General features: G+C 42.8%; 1 protein-coding gene across 3 annotated transcripts in view; it reads left to right on the forward strand.

Moving 5' to 3' along the window:
* E2F3 (E2F transcription factor 3) overlaps positions 1–14,352 on the forward strand; it is a 75,377-nt gene extending 61,025 nt beyond the window's left edge. Inside the window, exons 2-7 of one of the 3 annotated variants that reach the window (XM_034985763.1) lie at positions 2,001–2,112; positions 3,361–3,580; positions 4,866–5,024; positions 7,824–7,938; positions 9,263–9,398; positions 10,738–14,352. In XM_034985763.1, the coding sequence (XP_034841654.1) occupies positions 2,001–2,112; positions 3,361–3,580; positions 4,866–5,024; positions 7,824–7,938; positions 9,263–9,398; positions 10,738–11,000 (1,005 nt within the window). In that variant the 3' untranslated portion in view covers positions 11,001–14,352. Of the gene's footprint in view, positions 1–1,200; positions 2,113–3,360; positions 3,581–4,865; positions 5,025–7,823; positions 7,939–9,262; positions 9,399–10,737 lie in introns of those variants that run through there. The other 2 variants (XM_034985764.1, XM_034985761.1) reach the window with 2 other exon arrangements.
* Positions 14,353–26,861: the final 12,509 nt, after the last annotated feature.

Below are 26,861 nucleotides of genomic sequence, written 5' to 3' on the forward strand. Positions count from 1 at the left end.
TCCTCGGAAGGCACAACGCCTTCTTTGCTGTAGCTCCAGAAAAATCCCTGGGGCTGGCCTTTGTTTACCCCCCTTTGGTCATATGCCGCTCACCGCAGCCACTGTGAGGGAGGGGGAGGATGGAACAAAAGATCAGCCAGGCCCGGGTCACCTAGGGGCACAGTGCACTTGGGCTAGCACCGGGGATGAGTGCTCCCCAAAAACAATCAGGGAGCTTTTGCCTCATGAAGAGGGAATGTTTGCCAGGCCAACTAAAACAACAGGCTCACACAAGGATTTGACAGAATATTTGACAGAGGGGAAAATGAAGAAAGTTGCCAAATGTCATTCCTAGGCCTTTAGAGTGAAGTTCAGCCCAGCATTGCCCAACAGAAAGATCACGTGTGCCAGAAATTTAAGCCACATGGTAAAAAAAAAAAAAAAATATATATATATATATATATATATAAAAGGAAACAGGTAAAATAAGAATTTTAATACTACCTGATTTAATCACATTTCATAAAGGCAAAATAGTATCATTTTAACATGTAATCTGTGTAAAAAGTATTGGTGAGATCCTTTACCCTTTTCTGTGCTGAGCTTTCAACCTCCGGTGTGTATTTTATACTTCGAGCACATGTTGATTCAGATGAGCCACATGTGGCTAAAGGGGCTTCTGGATTGAACAGAGCAAGATTCGCTGATAACTTTTTATAGAGAAGCTGCATGTCTGTCATCAGCTGATAAGTTATTCCTCCTGTTTCTGTGTCATGAGGGGTTACCATGAAATTGTGCATCTCCTCATTGGAAGAATGTGCCCTCAGATGAGCCTGAAGATACATGGCCATGCGGGGTGTCTAGTTGGGTGCCATTCCTGTCTGAACACCCATCCCAGCGTACAGTTAGTTAGTACACAACAATTACTTAGTTATCTGTCTCCTCTCGTGGACTCTATGTGCTAGGGAGGCAGACAGTCTTACCCATCTTGCTTTACCTCTGTTCCCTAAGCCCAGTCCATAGAAACTAAGTGAATATTTTTTAAGTAAAATTAAATTAAATGAAAAACTTGGATGAAGGGGCACCTGGGTAGCTCAGTCGGTTAAGCGTCCAACTCTTGATTTCGGCTCAGGTCGTGATCTGAGGGTCCGTGAGATCGAGCCCCGAGTTGGGCTCTGCGCTGGGCGTGGAGCCTCCTTAAGATTCTCTCCCTCTGCCCCTCTCCCCCTCTAAAAAAAAAAAAAACTTGGATGAAGACTTCTCATTTGCCAGGTTTGATGACAAAAATGGAGACAGTGATACTAGTTGAAGCCCAAGATTGAGCATTTACAATATTTGTTGTTCTGATGAATGACCATTTGCGGTCTGTGACTAGCTGCGTTGCTGTTTAATCACTCTTTCGTTGAATATAAATATGTAGAGAGTGAGAGTGATTGAATACCTACAGAAAGCCAGGCTCTATGCCAAGCACTAGGTATACAAAGATAAATGGGAAACAGTCCCTGCCTTAAAGGAAATGAGAAACAGATAAGTAAAATAACCCTTCTATCCAATAAGTGTTATCGTGCATGTAAACACACAGTGTTTGGGGGAGCACAAGGGAAGAGGTCCAACCCAGATCAGAGATGAAGGTAGGCGGCGAAGTGTCGCAAGGGAAAAGCGAATTTACGTTCCATGATGCCTGCTGTGGTCTGACTGTCTCACCCCACGCCTGGCACATATGTCGAATCAATGAAGGAGTAAACAATGTGGCCCCCGGGCCTGATCCTGCAGGACAGTGGATGGGTCCATCTGAGCCTAGACGGGTAATCTGTGGCAGGTGAAGAGAGTTTCCTTGCCAGCCCAGCCCCCGGAGCCAGCATCTGACCGGAGGGCATGACAGGGGCCCCGAGTGAGGCAGAGCAGAGGTGCCGGGAGTTGGCATGTGCCCGCAGCATTTGGCAGGGCCGGCCCCCAAACAGCCCCACGGCTTGTGACCGCCCGCGTGGCCAGTGATGACCGATCATCCTTTCACGTTGCAGGCAAAGCGACGGCTGGAGCTAGGAGAAAGCGGTCATCAGTACCTCTCGGATGGCTTAAAAACCCCCAAGGGCAAAGGAAGAGCCGCCCTGCGGAGTCCAGATAGTCCAAAAAGTAAGGATCCCTTCCATCTCGTGTTCTCCCCGGTGTGGGCTTCCCCCCTTTCAAAGCTTGTGGCTGAGGGGATGCCAAGGTGTGGATAATTGTGGCCGTTGTGTCCTTTTTCATCTCTTTCTGTTCCTAGCCAGAAAATAAACAGTGTCTGCAGACACCCCACAAAGGGTGTAGAGTCCCTTCGGTGCCTGATACTGACTCGGGGGGAGGCCTCTTAAAATGTGCGCAGTGTCCTTTTTCACCCGGCGTACAAGCTCTCTGGCACCATTCTGTCATCAAACTTAATTTTAACTTCCCTTAATGGACATTACTTTTGAGACCGGGCTAACTGCGCATAGAACCGTGCCAGAGTCGCTCAGGTCTACACCGGCCTCAATCTCTAGCTCCGCCTAAGGCAGTGTCCACATTGACTGAAACCCCTACATTGCAGTTCGTTTTCTTTCCCACCTTTTGTTTCTTTTTTTTTCCCCCCCCACCTTTTGTTTCTTTGGGGAGAGAGAGAGAGAGAGAGAAAAGTAGGTTGGAAACAGCGAAATAGTCCTGTATGTCTCTGGCATTTAACATAGACGCTAAATTAGACTTTGTTCGCCCCTTTTGTGGAGTTTGCGGATCAGGCCGTCCACAAACCCTGTGTGATGCACACCCGCACAATAGAATAAATACGATATTGAATGAGGACATAACATGTAAGAGGGACGGGGCGAGTCGATGGAAGGACTGTTTAGGTATTCTTCATCCAAATGAAGCATTCCCTGAAAAGCTGTGACTAAGTCACAGACACACACAGACCGTGGAGCCTGCAAAGCGAGTTATGAGGGGTCTGTCTGAGCCCCCGTCATGAAACGCAGGAGAGATTCGCAGCCCCGGCCCCATCGGGTTGGGCTCCCCACGTGCTGGTCCTCGGAGACTGTAGCACATTCTCATTCATTCAACAGATAACATTGAGCACCTACGATGTGTGGGATACCTCACTAGACTCAGGGAGGAGGGTGAGGCAAAGTAGAAGCTACTGAGAAATTCACAGCAAAAAGCTTTCATCAAATAGGAATTTGTACTGTCCCTTCCTTTTCTAATAAAGCCACTTCATAGCTTTCTGTAACTTACCGAGAACAACAACAGCGGCTTTGCTTGGACACTAATACTTGGGCTGCAACGGGAAAGAGGGCTTGCCTACCTGCAAAGAAACCCTTCATTTCTTTACCTTTCCCCCTATCCCCCCCACCTGCTCGGCTTTTGTTTTTCTTTAAGCTCCAAAATCTCCCTCAGAAAAAACACGGTATGACACATCACTTGGTCTGCTCACCAAGAAGTTCATTCAGCTCCTGAGCCAGTCCCCTGACGGGGTCTTGGATTTGAACAAGGCGGCGGAGGTGCTGAAGGTGCAAAAGAGGAGAATCTACGACATCACCAACGTGCTGGAAGGCATCCACCTCATTAAGAAGAAGTCGAAAAACAACGTGCAGTGGATGTGAGTACGAGCCACCACCCCCAGCCCCAGATTTCACGATCACGCCCGCACTCCACTCCCGTGGTCTCCTCCCCGCCGCCCCTCGACTCCTTAGCCCAAAGTTCAAAGTCTCTTTACCCTCTAGATGCTGTCAGAGACATTTGATGAGCCTCAGGCAAGGAGATCCCGGGATTTCGGCGGAGGGGGGGCCTGCAGATGTCAAGTAGGATGTCGTTCATCTGCAGCCGCGAGGCCGTGTGTGTGATCTAAAGGATGCGGGCTCGTGTCTTCGGCTTGTCTCTAACAGGGCTTTGGAAATGAACTCCGGCTGTGTATGAACACATCCGTGTAGGTGCCCCATCACCACGTATCTTCATCCGTGGCTCTGGCGGCAGGTCAGCTCGCTTTCTGGGTAAAGGGAGGCGAGACTTAGAGACCTCAGTTCCTCATGGAAGGCAGGGATGATAACACATGTCACCCGTCCACCCACACGTGTGATTCAGTGTGTGGTTAATCTCGTTCGTGAATTACGGACGGAGCATCCCAACAGCCAGTATTTTAGAAGGGACGATGAAAGTGTTGTGGGAAGGAACAAGGGTCTTATAGGGTGGCTCTGAAAACAGACTCCCTCAAACATGAGATGAGTGCAGATAACTTTTTGTACTTTTGGGGAATTTTGTGACGATTCAGGGACCCATTTAGGCCTGTGGTTTCGAGAAACCTGTTGGGTATTGGTCTTTGTTCTTGCACACAGCACACACATCTGTTCCCTTAAACTTTTCCTTTTCGGTGGTTGGTAGAAGACCCTCAGAAACTGCCTAGGTCTTTTGTGCCTCCCGAATGATATTTCGTTGAATTTTGAACCACTCCTCATCTTTTCTTTCACATTTTTCTATCTTTCCATGTCTCTCTATCCTTTTTTATTCCCCCTCTTTCTTTCTCTTTCCTCCCGGGAGGCATGTGACAGGCAGGAACTTCTCCTTTCGCCCTTTGAATTTGAGCCTTCTGAAAAAACAGCCCTCCTCTGAAGGAAAGAAACCTGAAAATAACAGTGTAGGAGTTTTTTCGGGGTTCCCACACACACACTTAAATTTCTGTGGTGTGAAAGGTGAAGGACCGTGTGGACAAAAAATATATACAAATGTATAAATGTTCTGATTTTAACACTTGGCTAACAAGCAGCGTGACCTCCTGTGTCGAGAGGGGACATGTTACTCAGAAGGACCATTTCTCACTGCCCCTCCCTTGCACCCTCGCCCCCTTGGCCCCCCGAGCAGCCACGAAGAGTCTGTGTTTGGGTTTCTAGGGGCTGCAGTCTGTCTGAGGATGGGGGCATGCTGGCCCAGTGTCAAGGCCTGTCCAAGGAAGTGACCGAGCTCAGCCAGGAGGAGAAGAAATTAGATGAACTGATCCAAAGCTGCACCCTGGACCTCAAACTGCTAACCGAAGATTCAGAGAATCAAAGATATCCTTTGTGCTCCTGTTCCTTGGGGGTTAGTGCCTTCTAGAACACACCCAGCGTTCACGCGCTGACGCTTACACACAGGTAGAATTTTACTCGGGTTAACGCGTGTCATTCACGTGTGGTTGTGGACATGCGGATACACGCAGTGCGTAAGGAAGCACTATTCTAAGATAGGTAAGGTGTCAGCGTTAATATTCATGACATCATCCAGCAGCTCCCTCTCTATCTCCCCAGATTTTTGGTGGGCGTTCGCTGTCACTGTTGGGGTTCTCACATTCTATTTTCTTTTCATCAGATATTGGAGCAATTGGAATTTGTTGAATCTGTCTGAGCTATAGCTGAAGGAGTGAAGAGTCTAGAAAAATCATTCTGTAACCTCTACCGTGCGTTATTGCTGATGCACAACACCAGAAACTGATTTCCGAAGCGCCCCCCTCCCCCCACCCCCCACCCCCCCGGCCCAGGCCTGAGACATCTCAGTCTATCCATTCATTTACAGACATTGGTCCTTGGAAATAAAAATTTTTTAAAGCCAGTTCTTGTCAACTGGCTGACAATCTTTTGGCCATCACAGGAAAACTCACTGTTCATCTCACTCCCAAAAAAAAGGGAGAAAGAGGACTTCATTGTGTTGACAAGAAGATCTTGCAATGTTCTCAGTTACGTGTAGAAGACAAAGCCAGTATTTTAAGACATCCCATCTCTAATTTGTGTTCCCCACTTCTGATTGTTCCACATTACCTTTTATGTCTGATAGACTTTCCCTTGGAGGGTATGGGGACATTCATTTCCCAATTCAGGCAGTTTTTTGAAACTGCGATTGCTCATTTTCTATTGACCACAGGATTGATCTTGTCCGCTGATGGTTAGTGAGGTGGAGAAGAGGTGTGGTGATTTGAACCCCCAGTGGCAGCCAGAGTGGGTTTACAGGGGAAGAAACAAGAATAGCTCTAGTCGGGCTGTTTCATTCACTCTTTAGCTGGGAGCCCCATGGAGGACGATTGGCAGCTCTCTGGAACGTGCAGCTTACAGCAGAGTCGCTGACATTAGCTTTCTCTGGGACCTTTGTTGCGGAAACTGGAAGCTTCCTTGCGGGGAGCTGCTAACCCAAAAAAGCAAATTCAGGAGGGAGCCACGGTGGAAGTACTTTAAAGTTTGGAAGATTAGAAAATGTGTTTGCACAATTTTTTTCAATTCGCCATTCACTTCCGAATGTGGTACAGCTTGTTCACAAATGTGTTGAAATTTTCCTTCCTGCAGCACGTTGAGTAACTGTAGATGAGTTTTTATTTTAATAAGTTCTTGTCACGTAGCTTTTTGACAGTGGGCTGTGGGGTAAGTACCTGGTTATCACTTTCCCCGTGTTCTCAGTAAAAACTTGTCAGAACTGTCAAGTCTCGTATGAAGGCAACAGTTGGCTTCCTTGATGCGATACATGGTGACCTAAGACCCGGACTCTTGCATGAGCTGTCCTGTCAAGCTCAGCACTGAATTAGCTCTTGTCTCAACCATTAAGATGTAAAGAAGATAGTCTGCGGTAGATGCCCCTAAAAGTATATACATATTTGGGGTGAATGTGCTTTGTTTTCTGCACAGTAGGTTCATAGCTTCCTTCAATTTCTAATTAAAAGCCACTGTTCTAAGAGACATCATTTCCTCCTGACTGTCTAAACCCTATTTCTGTATTAAACGTGTTAGATCACAGACTCTATTTGCTAATATTATATCACCTTCAGAAAGGCCTTCATTGAGTCAGGTGATTTGCTGTTTTAGCCTAGGCATTTTTTGTGGGCTAACATAAAAAACGCAACAGGCTAAAGACATTGTACATTAATTATGTTACCCCATGTCCCTTATAGAAGAGAGCTACGTGACTCTTAGAGCTATGTGAGCTCTTTTAGTGCCAAGTAAAAACTCGTCTCTCCAGGCAAGCTTGCATGAATACTTTTTATCATGTAATAAGTACCATATTCTTTCATGATATCTTCTTAGATTCAGCTGCCAGGGCACTTAAAAGAATTGCTCAGTCCTCAGAAGTCATGACCAAGGGTATTCACTCTTTTCCCGCTACAGTGTTTCTCAAATTGATTCAGGTTGCAGAGCACTTGGAAGCTGCGTTCCCTCCTTGTGAACACTGAGATATTGATAGTAATATCATACAAAGGATAATTTTTCTAACAGAGAAATAATGGCTCTCTTATCGGTAGGTATACAATCACAACCAGCCCAGGTGCCCTTAAGAAAACCAGCTGTCTGCCTGACCCATCTTCTGAGTTAGTTCTTCCACCGATATATCTGTTTGCTACTCACACGTTCATGTGCGCGTCTACTGACATTTGCTAATGGTCCAGCAGCAGATAGAAGTTATTGGAGTTCCAAAAAATATATGAGCAATAGAGCTTACATTTTTTTTTCTTCTGTAAATTGGGGTCTGCCATCATTCAATTTGAGTGACAGAACACTTGACCAAAGTTCACAGAATGTCCATGCTCCAGAGGAACTGGGCTAGAACCTGACCAAACTGGCTTTTGGTTTTCTTTTGATAGTTTAACTATTCTGTTTCTGTGTTTAACATTTTAAATTGCCATGGACTTTTTTAGAAATGGGTAGGAGAACGCCGTGCATTTGTCTTATTGTTTAGAATATCAACCAGAAAAGAAGATTCACGAGAGATCCCATATATTTAAAGATCGAGACAGAGAGACCAGTATATTCTTACAAGTCATAAAATACTTGAAAATTTTTCCATGCATCTGTTCTGTCAATCTTCTAATGGTTACATTCCTTAACACTCACTACGTTAGCTTACGTTACATATCAAGATATTCGAAAAATTAGTGGCCTTAAAGACCAAACTGTTATAGTTGTCAAAGCCCCTCCAGAAACAAGACTTGAAGTGCCTGACCCAATAGAGGTAAGGAGATAATGTCTTTGTTCACCTGCAGAGATCTTTTTGGAATGCCTGAAGTTAAAGAATCATTGACGTGTGGTCGAAGCATGTATCCTCCTTAACACTCAATGGTTCTTTCCCATCCATTTTACTTAAACTGAACTTCAAAAACATTTCAACAGTTCAATACATATTGAGTGTCCCAAAAGTCTAATTTTAACATCATGGGGCATTGAACTCAGGGTATGGTGCCCTGTCCCTCTGATACTTTTTCTTGCTCATAATTTGGTATCTGGCAGTTCTGATTGATTTGAACCGTTGGGAAATTTTATGTTGATTGCCCTAGATATGATCCCCACTAGAAATAGAGACATAAATGTTTTAGAGTATCTCCCTAACTTTAAAAAAAAAAAAGAAAGTATCTCCCTAACTTATCTTAGCACACTTTAAGAATTTATCTTTTGGAACGTGTTTACTTTTAAGAAATCACATACGACTTTGGCTGAATTGGTAGACTAGAATATTATAAGAAAGGAGGGCACATATTTTTGTGATTGGTTTCCGACAATCTTTGCAAATATAGGCCTGGACCATAACTATAAGATAAAGAAATGTAGCAAAAAGGAAATGCATAGGAAATAAAAAGTGAGATTTGCAAGCTCCCATCTAGGGTAGAGTTCTCACCTAAATTATAATAATAGCTCTATGACCCAGATGAAGAAGAATTTTAGATGTTAGTGTGCTGCATTCTCTTACTAAACTCTGCTCCTAGCACTTAAGTATACTATTCATCCAGTGGTTATTAAAGTTCACATAAAAACGCCCCACCATAAGGGATAGCAACATGGAAATACTGTATTTAGAACACTTAAAGGACCTTTTCATAGTTTGCATAGAAGGAATATATTTAAAGAACACAGACCCCTCCTCTCGGGCAGGGGTCAGCAAACTTTTTCTTTAAAGGACCAGAGAGTAAATATTTTTGGCTTTGTGAGCCATAAGTCTCTGTTGGGACTACTCAACTACACAACGTTGCCATGAGAGCGTGAGAAGAAAAAAAAAAAAAAAACAGCCAGAGGCAATCTGTAAACAGTGGGAATGGGCATGATTCTATGCCAATAAAACTTTATTTACAAAGCCAGTTGATGGACTGGATTTGGCCCTCGAGCTACTGTTTGCTGGCCCCTCCTCTAGAGGATGACAGTCATCTGTTGATGGGGGGGTGGGGGGGGCGGCTACCAGTGAAGAAACAAAATGAACAATGAAAATTACCCTTCCCATTTCTAGATGAAAATTACTGTAGCTCTCATTTCTCAGTTTGAACTTTTCTCGCCTCTTCTGTTGATAGAGCCTACAAATACATTTGGCAAGTACCCAAGGGCCCATTGAGGTTTATTTGTGTCCAGAAGAGACAGAAACACACAGTCCAATGAAAACAAACAACCAAGACCACAATGGGAATATCCCGAAACCCCCTTCCAAAGGTAAAAATTCCACTCTTGTTATTTGGAAACTATATTAAAAATGAAGGTGACCAGAAGGATCCATTGTGGGAACCACATGCCTAGGCAAGAAACAAAAACTTCTGTTACTAAACGTTATTAAGGTAACTTTTTTTTTTTTTAAGGCATTCTGACTAGTTACAGAATAAAATCATGATTTTGAGCCAATGACTTCTCCGCCCACGAATGGAGTCCCTCAGGCTTTTGCTATGGGCAGCAACCGCTTCCCTTAAAATGTTTTGAAAGCCAGCTGAGATGCGGAGTGAAACTGTGAGCTCTCTGGGTGAATCATCAGCTCCACTTGGCCACACACCTCATGATGCTGCAGAGATCATGCTAGCGAAAGGGAGCAAGTTTGGAGCAGAGCCTCTTGTCAAAGAAGTTGTAACTTAATTTCTGCTCCCTTCCCCAACCCCCCAGGGTGATGGGGAAAAGATATGGGAGGAAAAGCCCACGAATATCTAAGTTCTTCCCCCTTTTTTCGGTTTCAGACTGGGGATACGTATTTAATCTTTCCCCCTATTGTCTCCCAATATAGCAGCAAGAATTAGAGCGATTTAGGTGACTCAGGTCTGATTTGTAATACTGAGCACTTATAATCGCCACAGCACCTCAGATGGGAAAACGAAAGATCACTTTTTTCACCGTGGACATTCAAAGCGGACATGTCTTATTACATGCGTTTTTAAGAAGTATCTTTAAAAAGTTGTTCAAGGGTGCCTGGGTGGCTCAGTTGGTTAAGCGACTGCCTTCGGCTCAGGTCATGATCCTGGAGTCCCGGGATCGAGTCCCGCATCGGGCTCCCTGCTCGGCAGGGAGTCTGCTTCTCCCTCTGACCCTCCCCCCTCTCATGTGCTCTCTCTCATTCTCTCTCTCTCAAATAAATAAATAAAAATTAAAAAAATTAAAAAAAATAAAAATAAAAAGTTGTTCAAAAAAGACTAAGTTAAAATCAGTGAGTCCCTACGAGGAAGCCACCTTTTTAGTATGTGTTTTGTTTTGTTTTCCTTAAATATTGACTAGCTGATAGCAGAGAGAAGTGTTTGAACTTGTTAGTCTCTAATCTTTGAAACGATTTGTATTCTTGTTTGCTAACAGTAGGCATCTCAAAAGTTGAGGGAGTTAGACCAGAACAGAGAAAAGCTGCCAGTCACGGTGAACAGTTAGCACAAGACGGGCTGGATCGTAGTGGCATCTGATCGTCCTTAGCAGAGGGTACATGCTTTTATAACAGCAGCGTGCATAGTGTTCCAGCAAGTTGATTTGATTTTTCTCCTAACTTACTTTTCGGTTTCCTCCAATTTTTTTTTTCCCCTTTCAGACTTGGCTTCAACCAACTCAGGACATAGCGATTGTTCGATTTCTATGGCAAACCTTTCTCCTTTGGCCTCCCCAGCGAACCTCTTACAGCAGACTGAGGACCAAATTCCTTCCAACCTAGAAGGACCATTTGTGAACTTACTGCCTCCCCTGCTCCAAGAAGACTATCTCCTAAGTCTTGGGGAGGAAGAAGGCATCAGTGATCTCTTTGATGCTTATGATTTGGAAAAGCTCCCGCTGGTGGAAGACTTCATGTGTAGTTGATTACACTTTGTGTGACCTCCCCTTATAAACCAATATTTTTTTATTATGGAACCAGAACATCTGTCATGCAGTGTTGTCCCTTCCTACCTTCTTCCTCCGAGATAGTATCATGAAGTAAACTACAAACTTCAGAACAAAGCTGACATTTTGATGAATTTAAAAAAAAAAAATTTTTTTTTTTTTTTTTTTTTTGGTCTAAACGCACAGTCGCAGGCTCCCTTGGGAAAGCCCTGCTATGCCCCAGGCTCCAAAATCTCCTGGATGAGTCAGCAAGTGAGAAAATGTGCAATCAGGTGTCTCTCACCCATATTTTTCTTCCCTCCCTCCCGGATTGGCTTGCTGTGCCTGACGGATGGGCTGTAGAATGGGGTCTGGCCACCTGGCCCACTCGAAAACAGCAATCTTCCTTAATAGCATTTCAAGCCGTGCCTTCTCCGCGGAATGCATGTCTTTGGGGTCTGCTCATAGGGATGGAACAGCAGGAACTGTAAACTTGAAGTCATGCAAAAGTATGAAATGGATTTCTTCAGCTTTTCTTAGGAATATTTAAATTACTGTCATAATTCAGTGTAAGCTACAGACCTTGTGTGCCGCTAGGAGGTCAAGAGAACCTGCACAGCCTTTCGGATGAAGAACCTGTTTTCCAATATTTGTTGCAGATACAGAGGAACGGTAGATCTGCCACTTGAAGCTGTTGTGGATTTTCCTGTCTCCATTAACCACTCCCACTCCCTTGCCCCCAATGTATTTGTAAGTTTAAAGTTGATTTGTAGCAAATGCTTACTTAGGAGTTTTCTGTGGATTGTTTTTGCCTTTTTTTTCTTTTAAGCTGCCATTTAAGCATTCCTGTGGCACCCAGCACCATTTCAATTTAATTGTTTACTTTGAAACGGTTTTTGCTAGTTCACATTATTTAAGCAGAGGTAGAGGACCGCTACTGATCAGAGCATCTAAACGTGTGTGATCTAAGGTTTAACAGCCTCTGCAAGAAGCATTGCCCCATCTTGCTTCCTTTCCCAGGGCGGGGAGCTTGGAGCGAGTCAGTCCTGGGGCTCGCTCGCTCGCTCGCTCGCTCGTAGACACGGGTGGCCCATTTGAGAAGAGAACCAGGTCAGATGACATAGCAGTCCCAAGGAGCAGCAGGTGTGGATCCCTCCGTCCTTGGGCTTCCTGGCCCTAGGACTGGGGCAAGGGCTCTCTTACTCTGCACTCAGGGAGACCACTTCTCAGGATGGGGGTCAGATGGAGAGGCCTCTGGGGACAAAGACATCCCCACTGTGTCAGTGGCATTTACTTAAAAGCTGGTGAGAACAGGGTGTTCCCCCCTGCATCGGGGGCTGCCATCATCCTGGCCCAGAACCCATTCCCCTTCCTCCATGAAGGAGTAAGTTGGACCAAGGGAAGTCGTTACGTGGAAGAAGTGATAGAATGCCAGGGCGTGCCCCACTTTACTCTTCAGGAATGGTGTCCCCCAGCTGGAGGCTTCGTGTCAGCTGCAAGTCCTAGCAGTTAGGTCCAAGAATGGCTTTCCCATTGGCCCCGGGGAGAGGTACCCTTCTCCCGTTGGGCATGTGGCACGGTACCTCAGGTCCATTGCTTGGATCCCGAAGACGGCGGGAATGAGGGAGTACGGTTAAAAAACAAAACAAAACGAAAAACAAACCTCCAAACAAAACAGTTAAATTGAAATGCTACGTGCCTGACACAGTAGCACTCGATTTGTGTGTTTAATGGAATCGAAAATATCCCTTAGGAAAAACACAAAACGAAAGCAAACCAAACCACGAGAGCCCCAGCCAGTTGATTCGAGGTAGACTTCCACAATATGCAAAGTGGTGGTAGGGTCAAACCCAATGATACCAGCACTTTAAACTCTTTGTGTGGGTGTGCGTGGGTGTGTGTTTGGGAAGGGAAACAAAGGTGCGCATTATCCTCCTTTTTCTTCTTCGGCCTCCGTCCCCAGCCTCCTCCCTCACACACGCTGGCTTTGGTACAAACAGCAGTGTGGTCTGTGATGAAGCACTGGGGTGGGGGAGGGAGGGGGGAGCTTTGTGTCAAGTGCCTACTGGAAATGCACTGTGGGGTTTTTTCCTGTACGGGAAACCATTTATGCCAAGCTTTTGCCCATTTCCCATATCTGTCTCATCTGGTTGGCTGCCTCTGTTTCCGGCTTTGTCGTGATTCTCTTTATCAGCTGCACAAAGCTGATTTTGTTTCCAAAGTCTAAAGACTGAGCTCTCACCTGGCTAGGTGGTTGTGTGTTCTGTTGGCTTTCTCCTTAAGCCTTTTCATAATGTAATGATGCCGTATTTATTGTTTTGAAAATGAAAGGAATACTAATAAGTCTTAAAAGTTCCTTCATGCATAAGATTTTTCCAGTTAGTGGGCTGAGCTTGGTGTCCCTGAGTTAGCTGTCCATGCTGTGTTCTGCTTGCATCGCCCATTTTTTCTTTCTGACATAGTATCTGGCACACAAAGTGGGTTAATACTACAGTATTTGTGTAACTTTACGTACTAAGTATGCAGGTTTTCTGGTACCATTGAGTTGCTGCTATTAATGCTCACACATGAAATGGCTAAAAGTTACAAGTGTGCGAATTATGACTGCGTGAGCCTTACAAAATAAAAAGTGTATAAAGGGCAACACATGAGCTGTCAAACAGTGTTAGGTGTGTGTTCATATGTACAGATCTGTGCATAGCGATCGTTTTATTTAAGTTGATTGTAGTCTCCTCCACACTTTCATTATCTAGCGATTTTGTACAAGGAAAAAAAATAGCAATTAATTTGTAAACACTGCCAGAATATTTTCTAGCTGGTTTGTAATTTTTTAAGAGTGTTCTATTTTGTTTCTGTTTTTTGTTGTTGTTGTTGTTGTGGTTCTTATTTCCGTTTTTGTTGTTTTTAAGTGTAGATCTGTAAATAAAACCGCAGTATTTAAAGCTTTAGCTTTCAGGAAAAAAAGAAAGTAAGAACTCAGACGTGTGCATGACAGCCTGTGTGTGAGAGGGGGGATTTGAAGGAACATGGCTTGCAGAGTGAGTCAGGTGGCAATTGTCAGATTGTGGGAATTTCTTTTCCTACGGGGTACGTGATTTTTGTCAAAAGGAAGCATTTCTCCCAAAATTGGGAGTAGGCAAACTACTAATCGGTTTAGCTTTGTGTTGTATGCTAGTTTAAAAAAAGAAAATATGTAATATAATGTAAAAAAAAAAAAGCTTTTATGATGGATTTTGTAAATAGATTTGTTACAGGGTAACCTGTTCTCTAGCTGTGATCTTACCACTTCAAATGGGTGTAATTTGAATAAATTTTGTATGGTAAAGGATCAATAAAATGATTTTTTTTAAGAGTTCAGACTTGTAAATGGCTTTCCTTAATAGTATCTTACATTCCTGTATTAGCTTCATTCTTAAAGACGTGCTCTAACGTGGGGAAAAGTGGCCTCAAAGCTGAAGAACATCACATGCCCTGCCCTTCGTGTGGGACTTGAGGAACCCTGGACAGATACTTGTCTAACACCTGCGGTTGTACTCGGCCCTCTGAGAAGCAGAAGAATTTGCCACGCCTCTGACCAGCGGCGAAAACCACTTTCAGATACAGAAGGATTTTTACACCACGTGGCAAGTCCAGTTTTGTTTTTCATAACGAGTTATGAAGCCAAAAAAATTTAATTCTCACGATGGGTAATTACCTCCCTTGTCCTGGATTCCATGTTTCTTGTAATGCCACCTCTGAGCAGGTTAGGATTTTGGAATCACCATCTCATACTCTTAACTCTGAGCTCATCATCTAAAATTCCAATACATTATGTGTTGTACATATACACACAATCATTCAATACACAAGGGCATAAAGTACGAAAACAAAGCCATCCCTCGTCCCCCCAACCTATTCACCCCAAAGAAAACCACTATCCTCATTTTTCTTATGCGTCTACTTCCAGTCCAGTTTTTTCCAGGCATATTACATATGTGTGTGCATGTGCATGTGTATTTTAACATAAATTGTACCATGTAGACTCATCTGCAGCTCTTTTTCTTTCTCATTGTAGGTTTGGACATCTTTCTGTATTTGTACTTAACCATGTTCACTCTCTTCAAAGGCTGCATAGCATTCCAGTGATTAAAAACTTATTTAATAATTTATTTTACCTAGGTAATTTTTTTAAAGATTTTATTTATTTACTTGAGAGAGAGAGAGCCCAAGTAGGGGCGGGGGGAGGGCAGAGACAGAGGCAGACTCCCTTCTGAGCAGGAAGCCCAATGCGGGACTCGATCCCAGGACCCTGAGATCACGACCTGAGCCGAAGGCAGATGCTTAACCAACTTAGCCACGCAGGCACTCCTAGGTAATTTTCTATTTGAGAGATTATTGTTCGTATTGCTATAAAAAATAATATATAAGCTTTATTGAATGCTTATATTATGCCAGATACTATTTCTTTTTAATGTGATAAAATACCAATAACATTAAATTTACCATTAGTGACATTCAGTACATTTACAATCTTGGCAATGACCACCACTATCTAGTTCCAGAACATTTTCATCATCCCAAAAGGAAACCCCATACCCATTACCAAACCCCATACCCCTTCTCCCAACTCCCAGCAACCGTTAATCTGCTTTCTGTCCATATGGATTGGCCTGTTCTGGATATTTCCTATAAATGGAATCATACAATAAATGACCTTTGGTATCTGCCTTTTTTCACTTAGGTCCTCAAGGTTCATCCGTCTTCAAGCATGTTATCAGTACTTCCTTTTTTTACGCTTGAATAATGCCCCACAGTGTGGATAGACCACATTTTGTTTATCCATTCATCAGTTAATGGACATTTGGGTTGTTTCTACCTTTTGGCTATTGGAATGCCAGGTACCATTTTAAGTGCGTCATACGAGTGCTCTATGTTTTCTTGAAGCATACACCACTAGCTAGTATATGTAGCTGTCATTTCTCTACTTCTAGAATGTAAGCTCAGTGAGGAGAGGTACTTCATGGGGCTTGAGCTCACAAACCTGAGATCAAGACCTGAGCTGAAATCAAGAGTCAGATGCTTAATCGACTGAGCCACCCAGGCAACCCTAAATATTGTTTTAGAGATGGGTTGTACTTGACAAAATTTACAAGTCAGTCTCAGCAATATTAAGAGATAGAAAATAATAGGAAAGCTCATTGTACTCACCCATTGAGTGCCCATTAAGAGAAATCATTCATTAATTCATTTAGTCACTGAAGGATACAGCAATTACTATATGCCAGGCACTGTTGTAGTTTCTGGAGTCCAAACAGAAAAAGGCACAGTTCCTATCACCAAGAGGAAGCTTATAGTCTAGTTGGGGGAGAAACAAGTTTTAGCTGGAAGTAAATACTGAGGGCCAGATCTTAAATAAGCAATTTTTCTTTCTGAAGCCATATTTGAAAGACTTGGAAGGACAGATGATTAGAAGCAGAAACAGAAATGGAGGGGGGATGTAGCCTTACTACTAAAGAGCTTTACAAAATGGGAGATTCTGATCTGGGGTAGTGTGGGGGCAATTCCCAGTCCTGGACCTGTGCATCCAGGTGCAGGAGTGGGTGCAGGAGATTGCCCAGGTAAGCATGACTCAAAAGTGAATAAACCAATGGATTCATTTTCTAGGATCTCAGGAACTGGGGAGCCTCCATCTAGACCAGGACAGCAACCCCGATATCATGAAGGAAAACAAGAAGTGTAAATGGTAGGTCATGCATTGTGCTATTTAGTGAGAATTCCCACACTGGCTTTTGAGAATGAATCAGCCAGGAGTCAGTCAGAAGTTAAAAGAAGTAACCTTTGTAGCAGCAAGTTGGGGTGATCCATAGAACTCACAGAGAAGGCTTTCCATGGTGCCCTTAAATCTACGACTTGGAGGTGGAAAGACGAACAGAGCAATTTATTAAGATATTCTAAAATATTTCTAACACTAGAAATTACGAGTATGCTTTTCATGTGTGTGAAGAGCACTATCAAAAAGTTCCTGAGTTCCTGATGCTGAAGTGTCTGAGAAGTGCTATGGGAAACAGAAGGGACAAGGTCCCATGTTCTCAGGAATGTGCCTCAGGAACAACATTGGAAACTCCATTAGTCCTTCTGTTGCGAGCCTTTGGGTCTTGGGTATAGATCATATCACGGAATAGGTAGAAGTAGGAACTAGGGGAAAGAGAGGTTGTGTCTTCTCTTTGCTACCCCACCTCAGGGACTGCCTGCCTACAAGTCAGGAACAGAAACATGGGAAGTGGAACCCAGGGATTTAAGAGAAACAAAGCCAATCATTAATCAAGCCGTGGTGTTTCAACTCAGACAAAGCCACGTCAACTGGTAATGATGATCAAATCACAGAATTCGAGCTGGAAGGCAGCCTCCTAACAAGAAACTGGTTTCATCATGTGACAGTACAGCAATCAATTTTTTTTCATCAGGAAAAAAAAAAAAAAGTCTCCAGAATCCTAGTCCAGGGCTCTTTCTGCTATGTCGTAAGGTTTAGTTGCCCCACTCTGGCATGCACATCAGAAACCTTCCAAGTTTTAGCCCTGGAACCATAGGCTTGCTCTCATGGTTAATTCATCATTTTGAATTAACATAGCTTCTGGAAGTTCCTCATCCAGATTGTCCACGAGTGCCGTAATTCCTTCTACTCTTCCACACCACCTTTCAGAGGTGCATGCTTCTAAATAGGATATTCCGTTTCCCCCTTGAAAGACTCAGACAACTCTTCCTGTGCAGACCACTTTGCACCTTCAGAAGGCTTTAGGACTTCTTTTTCTGGAGTGTTTTTCTAAATAATCAAAGTCCGGGGCATCTGCGTCAGCTGAAGCCTAAACTACACTGTGTATCTTATCCCTGAATCATCCTCAGCATCGTACAGGGCTTTCTAGTTTACAAAGTATTTTCATACGCCTCATCTGTTCATCTGAAGCCACTCATAACTGATGGCAACCACTGCAGAAGTAACTAATCAATCAAGAAATGACAGAACAATCTATAGGCAGTGATGTAAACCAAGGAAGAAAAGCATTTAGCTTTAAGCCATACTCTGGAGACCCAAAGAGCAAGAAAGAACTCTGTAGTTCCACAGGAGGGACCTGAAATAATGACATCAGCAGATAGAAATTCAACCACGCCAACAAAGAGATCATGTTTAAGTGGGTTAGGGCTGACAATAGATGGTGTGTGTTTAGAAATGGGAGGAGGCCGGAGACCCAAGATGCTTGAAAAGAGCCACAGCTAAATTCTGTCCTTGGCAAGAAACCAAAGAACAGGTGTTTCTTTGGTCAAAGAGAAGATACCGTCATTGTCGACTCTGAGTTTGGGTATCTGTTAAGGGGATAAAATGAGTGCTGAAGACAAGGGCAGGCACAGGGCTATCACAAAGGAAAGGAGAAGGTAGAAAGTATGGAAATGATTCCCTTACCTGGTCCTGGGAAGGAGCTAAACCAACAAGAGGGGGCCAAAATTAGTCATAAGGGTAGAACAAAGAACTGGATAGGACTCCTGCCCTAGCAATATGGCAGATTAGATAGCCAGGAAACCCTCCTGTTATACAACATTGAGATTGCATAGAAAAAATTTTGCCGAGATTACAGGAAATTCCTAATGGCTAGAAGATTAAAGAAGAAAACTGAGCAGAAAAGAAAAGTAGAGGAGCATGCACATGGGAAAGACAGGCATGCCTAAAGACAGTCACCAATTTAATTGCCAATATTGGTGCTGGAATGGAAGGAAAGAAGTCTTGGGTCAACAGAAAAAGACTGAAGCATTGAACCTCAGACTCCCAGATTAAGTGAGAGAAATTGGAAGAAGGCTCTAGTGCTTCAGGTGATAGTCATCTCCCTGACTTCCAACAGAGCAAAATCCTCTCTGGACAGGTCCTTAATGTAGGACCAGAGACTTGATCTAAGTCTGAGCTCACAATGAAAGATCATCAAATACATAAGGAAACAATCCAGCATCAGTAGCAAAAGCGGCAATATCAGATTTAGACCTCAAGGGATTCAAACAATGGAATTATCAGGTACAGAATATAAAATAAATATATATGAAATGTGTAAAGAAATAAAAGATGGTATCACGAAAATTCCTTACTCAAAGCAGTAAGAGATGATCAAATCCTGCCACATAGATTAGAAAAAGGATAAAATACAATGTTAAAAATTTTAAATATAATTGTGGAAGAAAAGGGGACAAATGATGGCTAAATCAGCAGATTAGATATGGCTAAGGAGGTCATAATAAACTGGAAAGTAAATTACCAAGAATGTAGCACAGAGAGAAAAGGAGATAAAAAATATATATATATAAAGAAATATATATATATTTAAAGATTTTATTTATTTATTTGAGAGAGAATGAGAGACAGAGAGCACGAGAGGGAAGAGGATCAGAGGGAGAAGCAGACCCCCCGCCGAGCAGGGAGCCCGATGTGGGACTCGATCCCGGGACTCCAGGATCATGACCTGAGCTGAAGGCAGTTGCTTAACCAACTGAGCCACCCAGGCGCCCCTATATATAAAGAAATATTAAGAGATAGGGAGCAGAGTTCCAATTTTTTTCATTGTAAAGAGCCAGATAATAAATGTTTTAGGCATTGTGGCCTTGAGGTCTCTGTCAAAGCTATTCAGCTTGCCTGTGCAGCATGAAAGCATCCATAAATAGCATGTAAATAAGTGAGCATGGCTATATTCCAATAAAACTTGATGATGGGTCCTGAAACTTGATATTCATGTGATTTTTACTAGTCATGAAATAATATTCTCTTCTGATTCTTCTCAACCATTTGCAAATGCAAAAATTGTTTTCAGCTCACAGTTGTACAAAAGAAGGTGGTGGGTGGTTTCTGGTTCAACATGTGAAGAGTGTAGAAGTTGTCTCACAGCAAGAATAAAGCTGAACAATGTGAAAATCAACAATTCTCCTTAGATTCATCAGAGAATTGAGATCCAGAACAAACCCCTACCCTGAAAACTGGACGGAGAGGGAAATACAGAGAATCAGAGCATACCCAGAACAGAAATGACCACTGGAACTAGCAGAAAGTATGAAAACCTAAAAGTCAATTGACTAATTGCTGGGGTCTGAGCATCAAGATAAAAATCCCCTGAGGACCCAGTCTTAGGAGGACCCCTCCCACTTACACCAGTTTTTCCTTCAAGAGCCCCACTAGGTTCTCAGGATGAAGATCTGAGAATATTTCGTTCATGCTTCTAGCAGGGGAAGGGGAAAATTAGTTATTTTGAAATATGCCCAGAGCACTATGGTCTCCTTAACAAAGGCCTGATCTTGAGGAAAACAGTTTTGCCAGATGTTAACCAACATGGATTTGGTCAGAGCCTAACTAATGTGGGGAAAAGGACATACCCAATTCCAGTCACTTCTAGTCTTCCTGTCCCACCTAAGGGGCAGAAAGCAACTAATGAACAAACAAACACACACACACAACAACAACAACAAAAATACCCAAAATTCTTGTGGAGGTCTCAGTCCAGAGGCACTAAAAGAATGAGATCCAATTATAGGATTATAGGATGCTTTCCATCTCCCACACCTTACTACCACATCATCAGGACTGTGTATAATAATAGGGAACTACAATGGAAAGACCTGTAAGCCTCAGATTCTATTTAAAAGGGAGGAAATCTCTAGGAAAACCCAAAGACAATAGGAAAGACAAAAACAAGGACGCAAGAGGAAATTTTAGCCACTGACACCAGACAGCTACAGCAAATAGCACACACAGCCTAACTCCTAAGCAGATAAACATAAAACCTCACGCTAAAGCCCCATCTACCTCAGTTCCTTTTACCCTATACATAATGTCTGACTTCTGGCAAAAAAAATCACAAGGCATGTTAAAAGACAAAAAACAGAGTTTGAAGAGACATAGCAAGCATCAGAACAAGACTCAGGTATGATAGAGGTTTGAGAATTATGAGACTGAGATTTTAAAATAACTGTGATTAAGATGCTAAGGGCTTTAATGAAAAAAAGTGGGCTTTACACAAAAATAGATGGGCAATGTAAGCAGAGAGATGGAAACTCTAAGAAAGAATCAAAAGGAAATACCAGAGGGGCACCTGGATGGCTCAGTTGGTTAAGTGTCTGTCCTTGGCTCAGGTCATGATCCCAGGACCCTGGGAGGGAGCCCTGTGTGGGGCTCCCTGCTCAGCAGAGAGCCTGCTTCTCCCTCTTCCTCTGCCCACCCCCCCCACACACTCATGCTCTCTCTCAAATAAATAAATAAAATATTTTTTTAAAGGAAATACTAGAAATTGAAAACATTGAAACAAAAATGAAGTACATCTTTGATGGACTCATTAGTAGATTGGACATGGTTGAGGAAAGAATCACTGAGCTTGAAGATATGTCACTAGAGACTTTTTAAGCTGAAAAACAAAAAGAGAATAAGAAACAGACTATCCTAGAACAGTGGGAGAATGTAGAAAGTTTTATCATGTACTCAGTAAGAATACCAGAAGGAGAAGAGAGAATGGAGAAGAAAAATTCTAAGTAATAATGGCTGAAACTAATATAACACTGTATCTTAATTATATGGGAATTCTTTTAATTTAAAAACAAATGGCTGAGAACTTTCCAAAAGTAATGACAAACACCAAACCACAATCCAGGAAGCTTACAGGACACCGAGGAGGAAAAGAGATTTATATCTTGGTATATTATATCCAAACTGCAGAAAATCAAAGACAAAGAGGAAATCTTGAAAGAAGCTGGAGGCAGGGGACTTTATTTGTAGAAGAGGAAGGCTAAGTATTACATTGGACTTTTCAGAAACCACGCGAGCAAGATGAGAGTAACTTGAAATATTTAAAGTGTTGATAAAATATTGAAAGAAAAAAAACTAGCAACCTAGAATTCTATATCCAGAGAAATTATCCTTCAAAAGTGAAAAGAAAAAAAAAAAAAAAACTTTCTCAGACAAATAAACATTGAAAGAATTTGTTGCAAACAAATCCCAGCAAGTAATTTTGTGGATATCAGCAGAAGTGGATATCTAAAGTTCATATGGAAAGGAGAAATTCCCAGCATAACCAACACACTACTGAAGAACAAAGTGGGATAATTGAGGCTATCCAGCTTGAAGACTTAACCGTCATTTGGGGAGCAGAAGAGAGGGTCCAGAAATAGATCCATGAAAACATAGTCAAGTGATCTTTGACAAAGGACCAAAAGCAACTCAATGAAGAAAGGACAGTTTTTGCAGTCAATGGTGCGAGAATAACCAGACACCAACATGTTAAAAAAAAAAAGAATCTAGACACAACCTTCACATCTTTCACAAAAATTAACTCCAAATGAACCATAGGCCTAAATATATAAAACACAAATCCATAAAATGTGAAGATGACATAGAAGAAAATCTAGGTCACCTGGGGTTTGGTGATGACTCCTGACATGCAACACCAAAAGCATGATCCAGGAAGACAATATGGATCCATTGAACATACTTTGATGCAATAGTGCGGGTTCTTCATGCTTACTTTAGGTGGTAAATTCACAGATCTTGTTTTATTAACTATCAAAATTTTCATGCTACTATGTATCTTCTTAAATATAAAATTATTACATCATCTAAAATGTTTTTAAGGTTGGGCCCCAAAATGCCCAAGAAGAAATCAGGTAAGGGATTGACAGGTTCTTTAACAACAAATACCAAATGGAATACCAAATGGGATATTTCATGGCCCATCACATTACTAATTAATTAGAGAGGAATCACACACTGCAGATTGAAGTCATCTTTTTTATTCTTTAGCTTGCTGTGCGCTGCAATAAAAAGGCTTCTAATAGATAAACATTGAGAATTCAGTAGAATTGAGAGAAAGGCAAAGCTTTACAGTTTGTTACTTTTTTATTTTTATTTTATTTTATTTTAAAGATTTTATTTATTTATTTGACAGAGAGAGAGAGCACAAGTAAGCAGAGAGGCAGGCAGAGGCAGAGGGAGAAGCAGGCTCTCCGCTAAGCAGGGAGCCCGATGCAGGGCTCGATCCCAAGACCCTGGGATCATGACCTGAGCCGAAGGTAGACGCTTAACCGACTGAGCCACCCAGGCGTCCCTCACTATTTTTTTAAAGCCAAGAAATAAATCAGAAACATTAAAAAAAAAAACCCGCAGGAGAGAAGCAAGGAGACAGAAAAATTTAGTTTTACTGCACCAGGCCTATAGAGTGCTATGTTTAGCCCTTCTTTCAAGTGCTGATTATGTGCAGATAGAGTGCCAGGACCTGCCCTTGATGAAAACTGCTTTTCCTCCAGGCCCCCTGTGCAGCTGTGTTCAGTTACCTTCTCAAAGGCCCCAGGCACCACTTGCTTATGGCTAGGTGAGAGGAGAGAGGCTGATAAGAGCAGGAAGAGTTGAGGAGCAGGGATCTGTGCTGTGTGCCTTGTGCGTTCATAGTAATTTCTTTTTTTTCCTAAAGATTTATTTACTTATTTGAGAGAGAGAGAGAGAGCACGCACGCACACATGAGGAGGGAGAGGGCAAAGGGAGAGGGTGAAGCAGACTCCCTGCTGAGCATGGAGCCTGACGAAGAGGGGTTCACGGACCCTGAGATCATAACCTAAACCAAAATCACGAGGCAGATCATGATCTGAGCTGAAATCAAAAGCGGGCTGCTCAACTGACTAAGCCACCCAGGTGCCCCACTTTCATAGTAATTTTGTTACGGAACCTGGACTGGATCGCCTGATGGAAGAACCAAGAGGCACCTGGAGATCTTGGAGGACAGGAGGTTTATTTAACGCCTGTGAGCTCAGAGGAGAGCGGTCTCCAAAGATCTGAGCCCCAAGCACAAACAAAGGGGGCAATTTATACACTTCTACTTCCACATACTTGGCACTTTTGGCACGTGCACAAAGCGGGGCAGGGAGAGGAACCCGGATTGGTGCTCGCGGGAAGCAGAGCAGGGAGAAGAACCCGGAAAAGCCCCGGGGCAAGGACTGGGACTCTCTCACTGGCACCGTTGGCCATCTTGGGACACAGATTTTCCTTATCAATTTCATGAAAATACCAGGAAGAGGGGAAGCTGGAGTAAGAACTTTCTGAGCCATTCTTGCTGCTTTATTCCTTCTTGCCTCGGTCTCACCTCCAAATTCCACAGCTCACTTTGTAACATCTTTGCTTTCTCTTGCTCCTTCCCTCTCCGAGGCTCCCTGTTTCTCAGCCTGTTTGACCTCGTCTTGGATGCACCTGCCCCACAATGACCATTCCCCAAACCCAAATCCCCTCCGAGCACCCAGTGTTAGGAGTTGGCATCTTGGTCCTTGCTATTCCCAATCTGGCTATCACAGCACCTACTTCATGGAAGAACCGAGAAAACAGAGAAATAATCTATTAAATATTTGTGGAACTACCCACCCAACTTAGTTTAAAACCTTCCTGAGGACTCTGCTGTTTTTTTACCCTATTTATTGCACTTTGGGAGAAAATACATATAGCCCATATATAATTTTTTTACCCCATTTATTGTACTTTGGGAGAAAATACATATAGCCCATACATACTTTTCATCTTTTAATTATTTAGCTTCTTAAATTAAAATTACAAAGATACTCTCTTCATGGTAAAATTACCAATATTTTTCTCTCCTATTTCTTTTGGCAATTATTTGGCATAACTGAAATAGATAGTAGTAGCCTTATACTGGAATTCTACATTATTTATGAAAGCTTCTCTTGTTTTAGGATGACTATTTTCCTTACCAGGGCAAGGAGGTGACGTAAAAGAAAAGGAAATGGAGACCATCCTCCGACCTCTTCCTACCACTTGAGTCTGCCATATCCAGGACTGCTTGCAGGATACTACACGAACATAAAACGTGGAAAGCCTCAACTCTCAGAGTTAAGTATAAAAATGAAGTTTCTATTGCTTCAATTATCAAAAATAGAGTGGATTCAATGCAACCTCCCACGCTGAATTCTATAGCGGCCTAATTAAGGAGACTTTCCAGACTGTTCAGAAAAATTCTAACGCCAGCCATGTTTATTGCACAGATTCAGATATTACTGCAAAGACCCTTCTCCTGGCACTGGTTTGGCTCTCAGCAACTCTTTCTTACTTTGCCTCACTTGTCAGCTCTGCTACCGCTCGACAAACAGCCTCTTCTAGGAGTTAACATTTTTGAAGACCTGAGGAAAACAGCCTAAGTTGTTTTTCTTTAAAGATTTTTATTTATTTATTTAAGAGAGAGCGAGAGAGAGAGAGCCTGCACACGTGAGCAGGGGTAGAGGGAGAGGGAGAAGGAGACTCCCCACCAAGCAGGGAGCCCAACGCAGGGCTCGATCCCAGGACCCTGGGGATTATGATCTGAGGCAAAGGCAGACACTTAACCACCTGAGCCACCCAGGTGCCCCAAGGGCATAAATTTTAAGATGGTAGAAGAAGAGCGTTTTAAGCTGGTTAAAAAAAAAAAATGCCTAGAGGTATTTTAACAACATATTGGAACATTGAACACGACTCACATTATGCTTTGAAAGGTAAGGGATTGGTATGTGCTGAGTTTCCTCTAAAACCATAAACAGAAATGCTGGAATGGAAGTGATGTGGGGATCAGATCATATGATAATTCCTAAAAACATATAAACCGCTCATTTCAGAATCACCCAAAATGAAGGAAGTTGGTCTTTGCTCTATGAGAAGTAGATCAAGAATATTGCAAGTGTTTGCTTCCTTTCTTTACTAATTCAAATTCTTTCCACACAGTGCTGTTAAATAAAATAAGCTGAAAACAAATCAGCGAGGGGAACCCTTTTGCACTGCTGGTGGGAATGCAAATTAGTGCCGCCGTTATAGAAAACAGTATGGAGGTTCCCCAAACAATTAAAAATAGAGCTACCCTATGATCCAGCAATTCCGCTTCTAGGTATTTATCTGAAGGAAATGAAATCACTATCTTAAAAATACATATGCATCCCCATGCTCACTGTAGCATTATTCACAATAGCCAAAACATGGAAATACCTGAGTCAACCCATCGATGGATAAAGAAATTATGATACATATTTAGCCATAAAAGTTATTCAGCCTTAACAAAGAAGGAAATTCTGCCATTTGCAACAACATGGTTGGAATTTGAGGGCATTTTGCTATGTGAAATGAGTTAGACAGAGAAAGACAAATACAGTATGATCTCACTTGTATGTGGAATCTGGAAAAAACCAAACTCATAGACCCAGAGACAGACTGGTGGTTGCCAGAGGCAGGAGGTGGGGAGGTGGGTGACGTGGGTGAATGTGGTTAAAAGGTACAGATTGCCAGTTATAAAGTAAGTAAGTTCTGCAGATATAATGTACAGCATGTTGACTATAGTCAAGTTAAAAAAAACAAACAAAAAAACAAATCAGAGAGGTAATTAAGAAATGAAAAAAGAGATACCTGGCTGGCTCAGTCAGTACAATATGCAGCTCTTGATCTCAAGGTCATTAGCTCGAGCCCCTCGTTGGGCATAGAGATTATTTAAAAAGAAAGAAAGAGGGGCACCTGGGTGGCTTAGTCATTAAGCATCTGCCTTCGGCTCAGGTCATGATCCCAGGGTCCTGGGATCGAGCCCCGCATCAGGCTCCCTGCTCAGCGGGGAGCCTGCTTCTCTCTCTCCCACACCCCCTTCTTGTGTTCCCTCTCTCGCTGTGTCTCTCTGTCAAATAAATAAATAAAACATTTTTTTAAAAATAGAAAGAAAGAAAGAGGGGCACCTGGGTGGCTCAGTCGGTTAAGTGTCTGCCTTCGGCTCAGGTCTTGATCCCAGCGTCCTGGGATCGAGCCCCACATCGGGCTCTGTGCTCAGCAGGGAGCCTGCTTCTCCCTCTCCCTCTGCCTGCCTGTCT

Source organism: Mirounga leonina, unplaced genomic scaffold (genome assembly GCF_011800145.1).
Source record: "Mirounga leonina isolate KUSES-001 unplaced genomic scaffold, KU_Mleo_1.0 Mir_366, whole genome shotgun sequence".
Classification (NCBI taxonomy): Eukaryota; Metazoa; Chordata; class Mammalia; order Carnivora; family Phocidae; genus Mirounga; species Mirounga leonina.